This window comes from Limulus polyphemus, unplaced genomic scaffold, assembly GCF_000517525.1.
Source record: "Limulus polyphemus unplaced genomic scaffold, Limulus_polyphemus-2.1.2 Scaffold250, whole genome shotgun sequence".
In the NCBI taxonomy this organism is placed as follows: Eukaryota; Metazoa; Arthropoda; class Merostomata; order Xiphosura; family Limulidae; genus Limulus; species Limulus polyphemus.
The window spans coordinates 269,801-288,315 of NW_013665860.1; the positions used below are offsets into that span (position 1 = coordinate 269,801).

An 18,515-nucleotide genomic window follows, 5' to 3' on the forward strand; every position below is an offset into this window, starting at 1 on the left:
GGTAAGTACTTTATTTCTTGTTTTTCATGTTTATTCTTTATTTATGATTATAAAAGTAACTAAAATGTAAAAATAGGGATCTCTTTAGGTTAGTTACGGTTAGATTAGATAAAATAAATGTTTCATGAGGCACACACATGAGCAGCTCGTGGGTAAAGTAATTTGATAGTGTTATATGAGCTGCATGTTCCCTAAGCAATTTACAACTTATAATAGTGTGAATAGTAGTTAGACATGGTTCGAAGGGCAATAAAACAAATAAAATTTAATTATAAATAGATGTATATTGTTACGAGTTTAAAGCTACTTAGGATAAACGAATGTAGTTTCATATTACTATTTGAAGTCATTCTAGAAAGAAAAAAGGGTAATTTAGATTTATTTCTTTTTTTTTGGTGGTTACAAGGTCAGTCAAATTTACCAACCTTGTATAGAGTTAGTGTAGAAAAGATAATAGATAAAATATAAAGTTTTACAGAAAACAAACATCCAAAATGTATTTACGAGGTTTTAGAAATTACACAAATGAAATTTGGGATTTTTGAGATGAAGAAAAGTATTTTTAATCTTAACATGAAAATTACTTTGCAAACAGACTATTCAAAACAAATCTATTTTTAGGTTATTAAAAATATTTAACTAAAAAATATGATTTTTTGTATGTGAAAGACTTAATGTTTACTGAAAGACTGCCAGCTTTCACGAAGATATACATACTATGTTAAAAGTTAGTAGTATCAAATCTATAAAGACTTTAAATGAGTGCAAAGAGGTCACGTGGTCGGTCAAATTGACCAAACCCATACTGAAAGAGTTAAAATAATATGTTTTGGGTGTTTTTTTCAGTAAATAATTTTAAATCTACTAAGTATGTAAAGATTAACATAATTTTACTTAATGTAAAATGAATTTTAAAATATTTTTATAACTACAAAAACAGATTAAAAATCACCCTATGTTGTAATTCATACTTGTCACTTTGGTGTGCTCAAAAATACATTATAAGAAGGTGGAGTGAAATTAACTCACCTTGCTCCACATTCATAAGGAATTTCTTCAGTCTCAGCAAGAAGATCACCATCAGTCTCCTGTTCACCTCCCTCAGTTCCAATATCAAACAGCTAGAAAGCATAGTGAAAAATAATCTTAAAGGATGTGGGTATAGGTAAAATAATCCATGACCAAACAAATAATAAATACTATTATTATTCAGAAGGAATCCAGAGGTCTTATACTGTAATAATACCACAGTTATAAAATGAAATGGAGTTCTTCCAGATATCCATTCCAAATGCTTGGAACATATTCTGTAAATGTTAATCAGAAATGTGTGTTACAAACACACACAAATTGTTAAACAACATCCAGGGTATACACACACACAAGTCGCCCCTTTGCTTACAATTCATTTCATACAAAAATTATATTTATTTCATTACTGCTTCTGGTTATTTAAAATGTTTTTAATACTCAGCTCAGACTGCATATCATTGGAAAGGATGGTATATGATGTATGTAATTTTTATTACAGAATAATAAAAATCATAATGGATCATAACTTACTTTCTTAATTAAAATACACATACCAAAATCTTTGAAAAGCATGAGGTCCAGAATGCATTTTAAAACTTAAATTCAATAAGTACCTTTTAATCTAATAGATATAAGCTTATCTTGCTAATGTTCAAGTGTATATTATATGTGAATTTTCAATTTGCAAAAAACTGTTTAAGGTATTTCCCAGTGTATAAGACAAGATCCCATGTATAAGACAACCCTCGATTTTTTGAGCAAATTAAGTGTATTTCTTTGAGGTTCAGTGTATAGGATGACATCTATTGTCAAGCAAGTCTAGGATGTTACTTTTGTAAATAAATTCTTAGAAGTTACTTTTAAACTATGCTAACCTGTGCTCTGGGGTAAAAAAAGTGTGTTTTTTTATGCTCTTCAAATGCTACAGACATCTCCACGTGTCATAACTTAAGTCACAAACATGTAATAAAGAACTTTACAAAGTTTTCATAACAATTGAACTCATTTTCTATTACAAAAAATACTAAACCTTAAGATACAGTGATCTATTATAAAAATATGTTTACAAAATTAGTGTATGTTACAGAAACAAACTTTTTTTTTGATATAATATTAGCAATATTTTAGTATGGCGGATGAGATCAATATATTTCAAATCAAAAATGTCTTGATTAATTATAACTAGCATGTGAGATAAATAACTTTTAGTTATGAAGAATCAAGACAAATGATACAATTACAAATATATTATTGTAATGCAGTAGGTGGCAAGATGTCAATATACTTACTGAAAAAAGCAAACAAATGTAAAATGAACAATGTAGTTTTGATTAAATATGCTATTCACTAGAGAGTTCATATTGGAATCTATTTTTGAACCTTTGTATAAGATGAGGGGTAAAACCAGGCATTGTTTTAAGAGTAAATAAGTATCATCTTATACACTGACAAATACAATAATATGCAACTGGAAAAAATCTAAGAAAGAAAGAAAGAAATATGTAGACACACACAGATTTTGATAAATGTTGTTTTACTTTCCAACAAACCAAAAGGTGGAATGTTATGCAAAGGGTTTTAAGAATAAAAGTAAGTCATAGTATAATAAATAAACTAATATTACCAACAGATTTTGCAATCAGATAATTAATTGTATGCAGGTAATGACTAAAACATAGAATCTACAGGTATTAAACATCAATTTATTACAACAGCCAAAAAAAAATAAAAAAATTACACTTTCTTGCATTTTTGTAACATTATTCAAATAAATAGTCATCACATGACTAAAAGTAACATATATAACCTCAGCTTCATAACTTATTGTATTTGTACTTTTAAATATTAATGTAAATTGTCAGTTTTAGAGAAGAAAAAAAGTACTTTAAGTTTAGCAGTATATTCGCCTCTTCCTCCAAACAGACCAAAACCTCCGAGAAGAATGTCAGTGTCAACCATGAACCTAATGGCTTCAATGGAATGACCAGAATAACCCCAACCTCCACCATGACCTGGAAAAATGAGACAGCATAAAATGTAGTTTTATTACAAACAGTTCTTTCAACAACATTATCATCTGCAGTAATGCTACAAATTAGTAACGTTTCTCACTACGAGTTATGAACTTTTTTTCATGCAAAATCTGTTTCACATTTTCATTTAATATATACATAAATGATAAGTTTAGAATAATATTATTACCATTTCCTAATACAGCAGAATATAAGCATGATCAAACTTTTTTCTTATACTTACAGAATTTTTCAATTATTTTGATTATTTATGGATGTCTACACAATTCAGTGATTTCTTTCTCCAATATATATTTAATGATAAGCTCAAAACATATGGTTTATATCTATGTTTTTAACTAAAGTAAACAGTACATACTTTCAAACCGATTTACGACAGAAAAATCTTCCTTGCTATACATCCTTGACAAATGTTTCTTAGTTTTCTCATCATCCTCCACCTGAAGGTGAAGCTTCTCTGCTGCAGTCAGGGTGTCAAGACATGCTAATATATGTAAGGCTGCATGTGACCGGCTCATTGGGCTAGAAATCTTAGTAGGCAAAGCCAGCTCTGGGCTTAAAACACTAGGCAGAGGATATAGAGAATTTGTGTTTGTGTCCACATCAGATGGGGATGGAGATATAAGAGAACTCGACAGAAGGCGAGCTTCTGCAGCTACCACGCTGTATCGACTCACAAGTTGTGTGCTTGGGTGGTAACTTCAAGAACAGAAATAAGTAAATTTCAACTTAGTTGTGCAGACAAAAAAAAAAAGTTAAATTTCATTACAAAGTGAAATATTCCTATACCACATATGAAAAAATGAAAAATGTTCACTATTTCAAATGTCACCACCTTTAAGCATGTTGACTGCGGTTGCTTCGACAAAAATATAATGCGAAAGTCTTATTTCAATACCAAAAAAACTTAATATTTTTAGAAGTTTAATCATTGAGTATAAGAATTTCAACATCTTCAAGACATGAATACTCATCATTTGGTAATGGTTGGAGAAAATAAATGCAATAAAATAAGCCAAACTGACAAATGCAAAGAACAGGAATGAACATGTACCTATCACACAAGATATTTTATTTTCTATACACAGTAAAGCAGTAATTTATGACATTAATAACTTGAAATCAATAACTCTAAATTATTCAATCATCAGTAACTGAAAAATCATAGAAATTAACATTTTCCTTACATAAAAATGTATTTCTGATAGATACTCACCTACTCAGTACACCTCCCGAAGAGATTTGTATGCTACTTTCACGTGAATTTATGTAAATTGTACTACTGCATGATGAAGTCATCATGTGACAAAAGCCATCCACCAATAGGAGGGTGACATGTGTCCATGCATACTAACTTCCACTATGCATTTGCACTCATGACTTTCTTTGATGAGGCAAGTAAGAAAATATGTACCAGAAGTGGGTGAGAGGGAATGTGTGGAATTATCTATTTGAAATACATTTTATGGTAAGGAAGATGTTAACTTCTAACACAATAACTTACCTCCACACCTAGATTAACTAGAATATGGTTGAGGTGCCAATGCAATATTCAAAAACAAAATTTGCAAAATATTCATGTATGCAAAATGAACTTCACCTAAGAAATAAGGCTGCCCAAGGGAAAGTGAACAAAGGAAACATATAATAATAAAAAGAAAAGAAAAAAGCTAAGTATAAAAGTTATGAAGAGTGAAAGATAACATAAGAAAACAAAGGAGACTAATCCAGCTATAATTTTTCTATATCAGCATAATATCCTTTAGAAAAATATACTAAAATAGCTTTTTTGACTTATGTAAATTTAATTCATAAATTTTACAAACTGTAAGAAATGCAAATCAAGCTTAAAACTTTGAAATCAAAGTCATTCAAATTCAATGTGAAATACATTAAAGTATGAAAATACATCAGTGATCAGTCTAATCAGAAGAAAAGAACACCATGTTTACAAATTAACATGTTGAGAAAAGAACATACCTCCACAAAATGTTGAAAAAACTATCTAAACAAATTGCTTTATTCTGCAAGTCTTCTTGGTCAGGAGAGTTGAAACTAAAGAAAAGGAAACAACCAATAAAAAAATGCACATGCTTGTAGAATGTTAAAATTAATTGTTTCTTGGTCTACTGCATTGTCCAGTGATGTCAATAATGGAAGAAACATCAGATAACAATTAGATATAATGAAAATCAAAATCTAATTATCTATGAACTCAACAATTACAACAATCAAGATCTTTTTGTGAAATTTTCCAAAAAAATTTTAACTTGAAAAATTACTACAACCCAATTTATTTGAAACAGCCAAGTAACTACTTTTGAATTATAAAGAAACTCATCTAATGAAGAACTTCTACAAAATATATTTTTTTTACATACTAGTCGATATCTGATGGAAACAAAAGCACAAAATGTTAATGATTAGAGTATTAACGCTCTGGACATGGACTCGGTCAATTTGACTGACCACATTACCACTTTGTACTCGTTTAAAGTCATTATAGTTTTAATACTACTAACTTTTAATATAGTATGTATATCTTCACAAAATTCGGCAGACTTTCACTAAACATTATAAGTCTTTCACATACAAAAAAACAGATTTTTTAGTGATGTATTCTTAATATAAAGATTTGTCCATGAATATATCAAGTTTTTTCTTGACTACTCTGAGTGCAAAGTGATTTTCATGTTAAGATTAAAAATACTTTTCATTTCTAAAATCTTAACTTTCATTTTTGTAAACTCTAAAACCTCTTCAATACATTTCAAACGTTTGTTTTCAGTTAAACTATATATTTTATCTGCTATTATTTTTACCCTAACTCCAGATAAGGTTGGTCAATTTGATCAACCTCATAAATCACCAAAAAAAAAAACGAAATAAATCTAAATTACCCATTTTTTTCTTTCTAGAATGACTTCAAATTGTAACCTCAAACTACATTCGTTTATCCTAAGTAGCTTTAAACTAGTAACAGTATACATCTATTTATACTTAACTTTTATTGTTTTATTGCCATTTGAACTATGTGTAACTACTATTTGTGGCATTATAAGTTGTAAATCACTTGAGGAGCGTGGAGCTCATGTTATGTTATCGAATTACACTACCCATGAACTACCCAAGCTGCTCATGTGCGTGCATAGTGAAACATCTTTATTATTTATCTTACCTAATCTAACTTTAATACACCAAAATAGATTCCTATTTTTACATTTTAGTTACTTTTATGATAATATTGATAAATAAAGAATACACATGAAAAACAAGAATTAAAGTATTTACCTGGATATTTTTTTGCTGTCGACTGTCAATGACACCTAACCCTTCTTTTTTTTTTTTTTATTATACTAGTGGGTGGTATAGCCCAAAATAATTTTTATTTAATTAAATAATTCACCAAAGAACATAGAATAATAACATGCAAAAAATCAGACAATGTCCCATAACTATCACTATTTTCTGGCTTTCTAACTATGCGACAAGAGCCATGACAAATTCATCTAAGCTGGTAGGTATCTTTCCTGTGGGAATGAAGCTTGTACTAAAAAGAAATTGACAATTCTGTATTCAAAAAACAACACAATATAATAAATCATTTGATAGATGAAAACCTTGGCTTTCTATTGGTTATAAATAATATGTTATTAAATGTAAGAAAGAACTATTAACAAATCCTGAAAGAGAGGATGTGACAGGCGGGTGTTTAACCAAACAAGATTGAAGACTAAAAAAATTATGCTTTGTCTGAGCAATGATGATGTTATAGTGAGTAATTTAAATTTTGTACTTATTGGAGGGGTGGTTAATAAATTAGAGAAGAGGGGATTGCCTAGAGAAAAAACAATTTCCCACTTGGGGAAATACAGGATTTTTTTGAATATTGCCTTCTAAAATTAAGAACTTAAAACATACATACTATTAAAATATGGATTATTAGCTACAATTTTATGCTATACTAATTGGTATAACAAACAAAAAGTAGTTTAATTAAATTTTGAATGTAAATCACTAAAAACCTCATGACATATGCAGTAAAGGATGCCTGTGTAGTGGGTTAAACTGTAAGACACGCTTGAATGAAAACATGCAATAGAATCTTTGAATTACAATAAAGCAGTTTTATTCAGATAGAGAGACAGAGAAATAACTTAGACCAATTGTGGTATATCTATCATTCTAATTTTTTTGTTGCATTATCAATATTAATGTATATTACTTATATATCCAAAACTAACATATCTATCTAAGCCAATACAAACAATATGTTAAACTTATTTTACTTAAACCTGTGTTCACAGGTTGGGTTTAAAGTGCACAAGCCACAACATTTTACAGAGAGCTATTTAACCTACGTTGCCAGAGGAGAGGGAATATCAGATACTGAAAAATAAATTGTACTTATGCATTTCAGAGGCTCTAGAGGTTATGCAAATATAAAATGCAATCTTTATGATGAACAAAAGTATTTTTATTCTTCACATGAGCATCACCTTATACTCTGAGTTATCATAGTCCAAGTCACACTGACATTGTCAATTCCCAGACATATCTTAAACACAAATACCTTTATATCTCATCTGTTTTTTTTTTTGTGTACAACAGACTTGTATATTTGACAAAAATCTTGCCACATTCCATGTAGTAAATTCAGAATTATAAACAATATTCCTTCTCCAACAAGAAGTTGGTCCAATAGAACAAGCCCATGCACATTCAGTTAATGTACAGGAAGGTTTAAGATTGAAGTGTTTTATTAATCAAAACTAACTTAAAATTATTTTTTTGGTATATCACATACCTTCTACAGCTTCCATCTAATTTATTTATCACCAAACACTTAAATGAGCTTCCCCCTTCGTTGACATGTGGAATGATTGCTGTAACAATTATATATTAAAACAGTTTCTATTAAGTATACGGTTAAACAAGGAATTCATAACACATGTACCCTTCACTGTTATAAAAACATCACAATATCATACATTTTACTGAAATATTTCATGAACTGAACTTTCAAAGGTTCTAAAAATGGAAATTCTAGAGAAACAAACTTTATGTGAAAATGCTAATAAGCATAACAGTAAATACAAAACCTATTGAAAAAGATTGTCACACATGAGCTTATAAAAACAGATCATTAACTTCTCATCCCCTCATTCTTCTCTTGTGTTTTATGATTTTATTATATATATATATTTAAAATATAATGGCTAGAGATGGCTTGAATGGGTAATGAAGAAAAACTTTAATATAAGTTTAACATAACAGCAAATGTACAACATTTCGACAAGGTTTTGTCATCATCAGGTGCATCATGGGTACCTGATGATGACAAAACCTTGTCAAAACTTTGTACACTTGCTGTTATGTTAAACTTATATTAAAGTTTTTCTTCATTACCCATTCAAGCCGTCTCCAGCCATTATTAGTCTCAAAGTGGGTTCCTCGTCATCAAATTTGAATATTTAAAATATGTTTTGATGTAATACATTATATACTCATTGAAATTTAATGACATAAAAACATTGTATAGAATAACATGAAAAAATCCTCATAATCTAAATTTTTTAAACTAAAATCTAAACAATGTGTTTTTACAATCTTATTTCTCACCTATACAGTTTTTGTTGGCCACAACGCTGGATTTTGACAGATTATGCGAGTTGATGAGAGATTCATCAATTTTCACAAATGTCTGATCACCTGAGGCTCCAATCCATGTTGCTCGTCTACTATGATTAGCACCAATATTGGGAACAAGCCCTGGAACAGCATGCCAAAGCCCATCTTTTTCTCGTAGTCTGTCTTTTTTGCCATTTTCAGATGATACTATAGGTGGAGTTCTACATAACTGTCCTTTCTAACAAACAAAAATATTCAGAGCTTTCTTACATGGTAACATAAATTACTGAAAAATACGTTTCCAGAACTCAAAATTCAAGAGTTGTCATATTACATATTAAATTTGTTGCATTAATAAACTCATTCTATTACTTATTTCCTCCATAACTAATAACCAGTAGTATGTCAAAGAAATTCATTAAACTATTTTAATCTCTTTTTAGGTCACGATAGCTGAGAATCTTCATGATCCTCAAACAAAGGTGTTAAAATTGTGTGTGATTATATTTATTTAACATTGAAACAAATCTCTAGCTTAGTCCCAGAATTTGAACCAAAATCTTCCAATTATTTAACACTATGAACAACTGGCAAAAATGCAGCTTACACATTATTATTACAAGGCTGTAAACACCAAGTATTTACGATTAAGCGAAAAATAGACTTGTGGGATTTAGTATAACATTTACATACCTAAAATGTGCCAGTAAGTAAACAACCTGACCTTCAAAAACAAGTTCACTGTCCATTTAAAACAAAATTTGAATGAAGTGGGTAAGTTAATAAATAACATCATTTAATATTAATTTCTAATTTAATTATTTAGATATAACTACTCAGCTACTTTCAGAAAATGTTTACATTTAAAAACCATGTACATAGTATTTGCTTCAAAATATTATGATCAGTCTAAAGTTTCTCCCTTTTCAATGGAAATTAAACTTTTGAGTTAAGAGAAATTAAATAAAATGTATTTTTAATGGCTATTTTTATATTTCACATTTTTTTCTACTTGATTTATTGTACTTCAATAAAAATGTACAACAAAAAAATGCTTCAAATGATATTACTGTTTAAATAATTTAATTTGAACATCCATCTTTACAACTGATTTCTTACTAAAACTACAATACGTGCTTTAACTACTGAGCACATACCATGGCAGAATTGTACATTAACGTTCATACAAATTCTTGCTTCACATGATTGTTTTTATTTCAACTACAAATTAAGTAGAAACGTAGGTAGCATCTATTCATAAAACTGATTGAATTCAATTTACATTCAACATCCTGTATACAGAAAAATACACTGAAGTAACAGCTTATACTTGGCCTTTCCACTTCAATGTTCTTTGTTTATTTTTTAACCCTTGCTTACTATTGGAGTGTACTTCATATGTCCACTATTTCTATTCTCCATATGAGTGTAATTTGATCAGAAATTTTTACATTGAAATTAATAATCAATGGTTTGTAGGGTTTTTCTTCAATAAATCAATTATATATAAATATATTTCTTCAAATTTCCCAGTTTTCCCTGATACCTAGGATTATAAAGATGTCAGATTGCAAATAGGTCAATGATTGTCTTCTCCCATAAAACATTAAAATGCACAAATATCCAAGTAAAAAACTTTATAAAGTAATAAATGTTTTCAAAAACAGGATATTCAATCCAACACACAAATATGAAAAAACTACTGATATTAGCTCATTCCTGTAAACTTCACATTAGATGTTAAATGAAAAAAAAAAGTTTATATTAAAAGAAATTTTCTCTTTAATAGGACTATCTCTCACTGAATACCTGGTAACTGCCAAATGTGTAGACATGACCCTGAGAAGTCAGTAACACAGTATGGTTACTTCCTGCTGCAACACTTGTTATTTTCACATCACCATGTAGTTTAACTATACAAGGTGTTCCTCTGCACAGATAAATTTTTTCATCATTAATCACATTTTTACATTACATTTAAAATAACTACAGTTTATCACTGTTGCCATATCAGCCACACTTTTAAAACCATTTTTAAAAATATTCTCATTAAAAAACTTTACCCAAGCATTTGTCAAAAAAGCAATATGTCTCCTCAATGTTACATTTTTCACAAATTATGGCTATCAAAATTAAATGTCCTTTGGTGCCACTCAATTATTAGATAAACTCAGCAAAATATTCTTTATATTATTATTATTATGTTTGTTTGTTGTTAAGCACAAAGCTACACAATGAGTAATCTGTGCTGTGCCCACCATGTGTATCAAAACTTGGTTTTATGAGCCTTGAAATTGACCACTGAACCACTGAAGGGCTCTTTTTATTACATAATCATTATGTTAGGAATCTATTACCCAGAAAAACTATTTATCATTAAGCAATTCACTACACTTTTACTGGTAAATATACCAAAACTAAAACAAGTATCTTAAAATATAAAAGGTTTATGTAGTAATAATTGTTTTTTTTCCCCTTTAGATAAGTTGTTTTAAATACTGAAATCATTTAAAACTGAATATTTGTTGGTGATATCATGATTTAAATCTTTATGTTAGTTCCAAAAACAACCAAGCAGACAGTAATAAGCACAAACCACCAATTTTAATACAAAACTTCTCAAAGATGATAAACTTAGACATATGATCTGTCTTACCTAATGTTGAAATCTCCTACCCCTAACTGACCATGTTGGTTACTGCCAAATGTGTACATATCACCATTTTGTGTCAACAAAACTGTAAGGTTACAAATCACAAAATGTGTTACAAGTTAAACCACTAGATATAAAGATACAAACTATAATCTGCATAAGAGAAAAAAAAAACTTTTTAATTTAACTATATTTGAATAATATAGGTTTTTTTTAACAAATAAAAATATATCAGGCAGGTGATAGCACTGCCTGTCTAGGAATGACTTGGATTGTTCATGAAAATGGGATTTTAAATATCTCCTTACTAGGTCAGTACAGTTGGAACCTCATTGTATGTAGAACTTAGTTATAAATACAACCTTCTTATGTCTATTGAAACACTGCATTAAAAAAAAACAAGTAAAGAAAAACCTTTCAAAAAGGGAAGTAAATGTAGAGATTGCTAATATCTATCCTTCAAAAACAATGCAAACAAGATAGTTGGGATGGCATTTGCATCATCCCTACATAATAGCACAGGCAAGAATTAAAACCCACCATCATGCCTCAACTTGATCAAAAAATATGGCCTAGCTAACTAAGCAACAAATATTTGCTGTGAAATTCTTATCAATACTATAAGTGTAGCTACAAGTTTGGTCACCAATTTTGATTTCATTCCTTTAATTCGTGCACTCAATCCTATTTTGGCTGCACCTTTTTTTCACACCTGAGGTGTTTTTGATTGTGTGTGTGTATATACATATAACTATACAATCACAACTGATTTTGGCTGCACCTTTTTTTCACACCTGAGGTGTTTTTGATTGTGTGTGTGTATATACATATAACTATACAATCACAACTGAGTTTAATTTATCCTATTTTTGTCTGTTAACATTCTACTATATTGTGTGCCTGTGCTATTATGTAGGAATGATGCAAATGCCATCCCTATAACCTTGCTTACAGTTTTTTGAAGGATTTATATTAGCCATCCCTACATTTACTTCCCTTTTTGAAAAGTTTTTCTTTACTTGTACATACATATAACCACACTTGTAAAAAAAAATATATATATATATATATATATATATATACTATCATAAAACTGTTATTAAGAAAAATGCAGTTCTATTGAATCCATGAGATATCAAAAATTTTAAACTTGTTTATTTTATATTAAAATAAGTGAAAATTTTACATTAGAATTATAATGTGTTTTAATATTTGTTGGCCAATATATAGATTTCATGATACTAAAGCACGTTACTCGTTGTCAATACAAATAGTGTTAAAACTGTTTTTTTTGTTACAATACAATTCTATGTTTGATCTTGTCTGCGAGAGAAAAAAAAAGTTCTAAGCTTGTAAACAAGGAAGTATCTTTCAAAAATTAATTAATTTTATATTTTCTTCTAAATTCTTGTCTGTATCACATCATGTACATTCTATTTTCAAACTTCTTGCTTTAAAGCAAATAACTTAAAAGATAAATGCTTGAATAAAGCCAAAGGAAGCATGTGATCTTTGTGGAATTAGATTGAAAATCCACTTGTCAATTACCAGATCTATATTAAGCAGAGGTAAATTAATATTATAATTAAAACTAAAACACTCTCATATAAAATTTAGATATACTACTGACAATAATTCTGTACCACTAATAAATCAAGTATGCTAATGTAAATTAATCATTATAAAATAGTTTGAAATGAAATAAAAAAGGTCAATAATAATCATAGTACATAAAATAGGATAAACTGATAGTTGAACAGTTTTAATATAAATAGTTTATGTTACACCAACATAAATTCATTAAATCTTGATGCTAGACTAAACAACTACCATTTAAACATTTTATGTGATATCATAACCTTGAAAACTTTAAGAGATTGCTCAACTATTGATTAAATGACTTGCTGTTTGTTTATTTCACTAAATTCTAAAGATGAAAATGTTAAAAATGTTGATTATTTGTTGTTGTTTTTTATTTTGACTCACTGGTTTGGAGAATAACACTCTTCTTTAAGAGCACTAAGCTAACGTAGACTCTTCATAGGTAAATCTCTATTATATAGTTTAGTTACCTCTATAAATAACTATTTTTAATAGACCTGAGTATTAAACTACTCAAAGAAACAGTAATATGGATTTAATGGTAACAAAAATGCAAGTCTGGAATACTGGTTACCTACAGGTTATATGTTTCACAAGGTTTAAAGGTATTTACTGTAACTTAATAAATATCTTAATTGTCACAATATTAAAAACAAACATTGAAAGAAATATCCATTGAATTAATATATTACAAACAACAAAAGCATAAAACAACAGCATACTTTAAATTTTAACCTTGAAAAACTAAATAGAAGCCTGAAATTGAAAATATTTCTTAACAAGTCTTAAACACATCATCACACCTGTATGATGCATGCCACATGCTACTTGCACCACTGAACCTTCACTTGGCAAGTACAATCTTCCTGGAGGGAGAGAAGTCAGCTTTGTTGTTTCCCGTTCATGGTCACTGCCAACAGCATCTTCTACAGAAACAATGCAACAGCATCACTCAAAAGCTGCCATTCATACATAATGCTGAAGTATGAATCACAGAGTAATTACAAATTCACAGAATCTAAAAGTTGTAGCTTTAGGTCATTGAATGTATGTATAGTTAGTAATCTTTACATCCAAACTGTTTATATTTTAAACAGAGAGAACTATATTTAGTATTTACTTTAAAACAGATTAGATCTTTTAAAGAGAGTTTAATCATGAGTTATTCATATTAACTTACTCAGACCAAACATAAATAGGGCAAATATGCTTTAAGGAAAAGCTCTAAATTTAAGGAAGAGGAAAAAAAAGGCAGAGTTCTGTTAAGGCCATTTTCAGATTAGAATATACCAGATTATCAAAAATAAGTTATTCTGCTCATTCTCCAGAATATTGTCACAATTTCTGTAGTGAGAAAAACTGAGGATAAAGCAAGTACAGAGTTTTAAGCACCTAGTCACTGATCAACTGAAGAATGCTGTAATTCAACAGAAATCACCTTCTTCTTTAGCTTCTCCTCAAGCTGTAAGCTTGACCTGACTTTAATAACTTACTTAAAACATAAAGTGTTAACTGCTGAAGAAATAAAAAAAATCATAGTTTACTAATGTTCAAAAGTTTTTATACAACAGTTACTTTGATGAAAATATTTTATATTCCTGTCTTACCTCCGGCAAGAGCAGCAAATTTTTCATTTGATTCCTGTTGTAGAGCAACCCCAAGGCCTGGTTGAACAGATTTCATTGACTTCATTGACTGCAACATCTGTTTTCTTCTTTCTTGTATCCTATATTCTTCTAGCTTTTTGCGAAGACGTTCCCCAATTCTACTGCCTCTTCCTACAAATTTGAGAATTTTTCTAAAATTGAAATACTTTTCAACAGACCTAAAATTCCACATATTTTTTGTATGAAAAGTAAAAAACTACCAGTAATCTCTTTTAAACCTAATAAAATATTTTGAGATACTTATTTTATAATCAACTTTTATTACAGGTACAAGTCCCGAGCTTTGCATTTCAACAGAGATTAACCTTTATTAAATTTATTGGGACATATTTCTGTCTAATCTGTAATGAAGTATTTAAATGTGTGATCTTATTTTACTTTAAATAATATATATACTGACTGATGATGCTGGTGACTGTTACCAGAACTTCTTTTTGAAATAAAATAAAATATCAAAAAGAAATATGAGAAGAAAGCAGACCGAGTTTCAAAATATAGAACAGAGAGTCCATATTTTGGAATCAACAAGTATCACAAAATGAATAATAGAGCACAGTACAATACTTTGTAATTGTACAATATGTAGATATGGAGTTTTGGGAAAAACCACATCAAAGAGAACTTGTAAAGGAACAGGACTAACAGTTCACCACATCATGGAAATCTCACTGATACCTTGTCTGAAGTTTGATAGCGCACCTGCTGCTAGCTGTCCCCAGGCAACCAAGTCTGCTTCCTGATCATTTTCTCTAGCACAAGTTCGGCAGCATCCACACTCAGCACATCCAGAGTCTCCTGCCCCACACCCACAGAATCTAGTAATAAAATCACATTACTTAGATGAGAAGAAACAAAGCTTAAGGTGCACAATCTGTAAAACCACTCCTTTACTCCACAAACATGGAATATAACAATAAAACAAATGAGTTCTATTTAATAAAAAAAGTAATGGAAGTTCACATGCATAACCAGTACGCTATCAGCCTAATGATATACATCTAGTGACACGGTATGAACACTGATTAGTATTTATATTCTACAAGCTCAAGTATTTTACTCCACATTTGACAATTTAACAAACTAATAGTTATAGTAAAAAACAACACAGGTTTAACACATACACTGTGTACATAAAAGTATGTTACTCCACATTCACAAATATAACAAAGTAATAAGATTACAGAGAAATAACATAGGTTTGAAATGTACACTGTATACACCATGCATCTATCACTCTGCAACGTAATCTACCAATACTGGTATTGGCATTCCACATACTACCAAACATTCTTAGAACAATTAGAGATAGGTAACAATACAGAAGTGATAAAATTCCTATTCTTTGCAGTACAAGTATTCTGTTCTACAATTACAGAATCAAGTTTAAATTCATTTTTTTATATAAAAAGCAATAAAGATAATATTAACATTCTTCAAAACAAAAAAAAAGTTTAGCAAGTAGATACGGTTTTGTTCCAGCCACATCTCATGTATTAAAATATAAAATTATAGTTTTTACAGAAGTAAATCTAAAGCTTGTATTGCACAGGAAAAGACAAACATCACATTAATCTAAAATTTATTGTAATAAAACTGTCAAAATTAAATTTATTAGGCTTATGAAACACAAGTGACACTTTACAAAAAGTCTGTTAATATTTTAAAAACAAATTTAGAAATTTTAATGTTGTAACTTATTTCATTTTAGAGCCAAGATCTCAAAAACTTGCAAATGGAAATTATAATACTGGAAAACACTTTATAATTGCTGAAATAAAAGAACTTAATTTCACTGAAAATGTAAAAGTTAGGAAAAAAAAATGGATATCACAAAATGTCATGTTTATTGGCATCTACTTACGTTCCTGGGTTTCTGTCAGCCCTGCCACTAGCTATACATCCTGACCCATAACCAGTACATTCTCCACACACTGTACACACCATACAGTGGTCTTGTTTCCAGTTATGTTTTCCAGGAGGACACATGATCTCTGGTTCTTCACATTCTAACTCCTCATCCTCACCTTCTTCTTCTGGGGCAGTTGCCATTGCAACAGGCAAGGCCACTGCAATTCCAACACACAATGATATTTCATGTACTGATACAATGAGTAAATAATATCGGTACATTTTCTCTACAGTCAATCTCATCCTCTGTTAACAAATGGTTATTATACAGCCAAGCTACTGTGTCCTATGAACAACTGAAACAAAGTTTAAATTACATCTTTCCCACATTTTATAACCTTAATTAAAATACTCAAATTTGCTGTTGCACCATATGCAGCATACTTTACTAACACTATCAATCATTTCTCACCTACATTTCAATTCCAACTCCCTTACTTCAGTGTTTTCACTTATTTCCATAGTGTTCATGCAATTATCTTTGTACAGGTTTCATTGATTTCCCTTTTGCAAAGTTACTTCTTCTAATGAAGAATTTAACTTTATGAAAAAAAAACAAAAACATTATGGCATAAGATTAAACATTACCCATATTGTGAAATTTTGATCCAAGTTTAATTTTCAATGTTACTGATATATAAAAGTTTTTATAAAAGAAATATGAATACAAATCACTCTACATCTTTGAAAGTGTTCCATGGTATATGTATTGAAAGTTGAAAGCATTTTTTTACACTTAATTTACAATTATATAAACCAAAGAAACTACTTTGTCTAAAACCAGAAGTAACTGAAAAAAAAAGGGTTTGTTAAATTCAAACATCTTCAATAGGCTATCTAAAGAAAATTAAAAAAACAAAAGTCCAACAATAAAAGAGTGCTTCAATTGTAGTAGATTCCATGTGGATATAAACATTAACCCTAAAAATATACTTGTCAAAAGAAAAACTCAGTAAAATATATGATTAAATTGATTTAAAACTAATAAAATAAAATCCAATAAGCATTAAACAGAGAAAAAAACTTAATTTGTTAGTTATAATTAATTAGTCAATTTTAAAGGAATATGAATGAGTGCCCAAAAAGAAGACAATGATTAACATTTCTGAAATAAAGCACCACTTAAATGTAATACACAACAGTTAATTGTGTAAGACAAGGCAAAGAAAAAACAACTGAGTCTATAAACCATATCCAGATTCTGCAATTAAAAAAATCTGTTTGTTTGTTGTTAACTCTCTCAACACGGGCTCGGTCAATTTGATCAACCATGTGACCTCTTTTTACCCAACTAACCCTATTGCCCTGAGTACCCTTTACTATGCATACACAAGGTTTTATTGTCTTACATTCAAAATATTATTATACCACTTTTTGTTTATGTTATACCAATTAGAATAGCAAAATCTCAGCTAATAATCCATATTTGAATAGAATATAAGTTTTAAGTTCTTAATTCTACAAGGCAATATTTTAAAAAATCCTGAAATTCCACTAGTGTGACCCACATGACATTTTCTCTCAGCATGTCATCATCCCTATTTTATCCACCACCTCTCAAAAAAGTAAGAAATTAAATGTAAATTACTCTCTATAAAATCATTAATCCTCAAACAAATCATAATTTTTATAGCCTTCAATTTTGTTTGGTTACAGAGCTATCAAATAGAAAATCAGAACCCTTCTGCCACATCCTCTCTTTCACAATTCGTTGATAGTTCTCTCTTAAGTATCATTGTATGTTACCCATAACCAATAAAAAGTCAAGGTTTTCATCTATCAAATAACGCATTGTATAACTTTGTGTTTGGAACAGAATATTGCCAACTTCACTCACAGTGCAAGATTTGTTCCCGTGGGAAAGTTAACGACTAGCTTGGATGAATTTGTATTGGCTCTTGTCATATAGTTAGAAAGCTAGGAAAATTTTGAGAGTAAGTAAGTGAATTTGTCTACTTTTTGCATGTTATTAGTCTATATTCTTTGGTG

General features: G+C 29.4%; 1 protein-coding gene across 1 annotated transcript in view; it reads right to left on the minus strand.

The window, feature by feature from the left end:
- Positions 1-18,515, minus strand: part of LOC106478794 (E3 ubiquitin-protein ligase MYCBP2-like) — a 142,057-nt gene that overhangs the window by 96,109 nt on the left and 27,433 nt on the right. Inside the window, 12 exon segments of the mRNA XM_022382459.1 lie at positions 1,030-1,121; positions 2,917-3,044; positions 3,424-3,764; positions 5,046-5,120; positions 7,873-7,951; positions 8,688-8,934; positions 10,506-10,626; positions 11,353-11,434; positions 13,755-13,877; positions 14,559-14,729; positions 15,294-15,433; positions 16,480-16,684. Of these exon segments, the coding sequence (XP_022238167.1) occupies positions 1,030-1,121; positions 2,917-3,044; positions 3,424-3,764; positions 5,046-5,120; positions 7,873-7,951; positions 8,688-8,934; positions 10,506-10,626; positions 11,353-11,434; positions 13,755-13,877; positions 14,559-14,729; positions 15,294-15,433; positions 16,480-16,684 (1,804 nt within the window).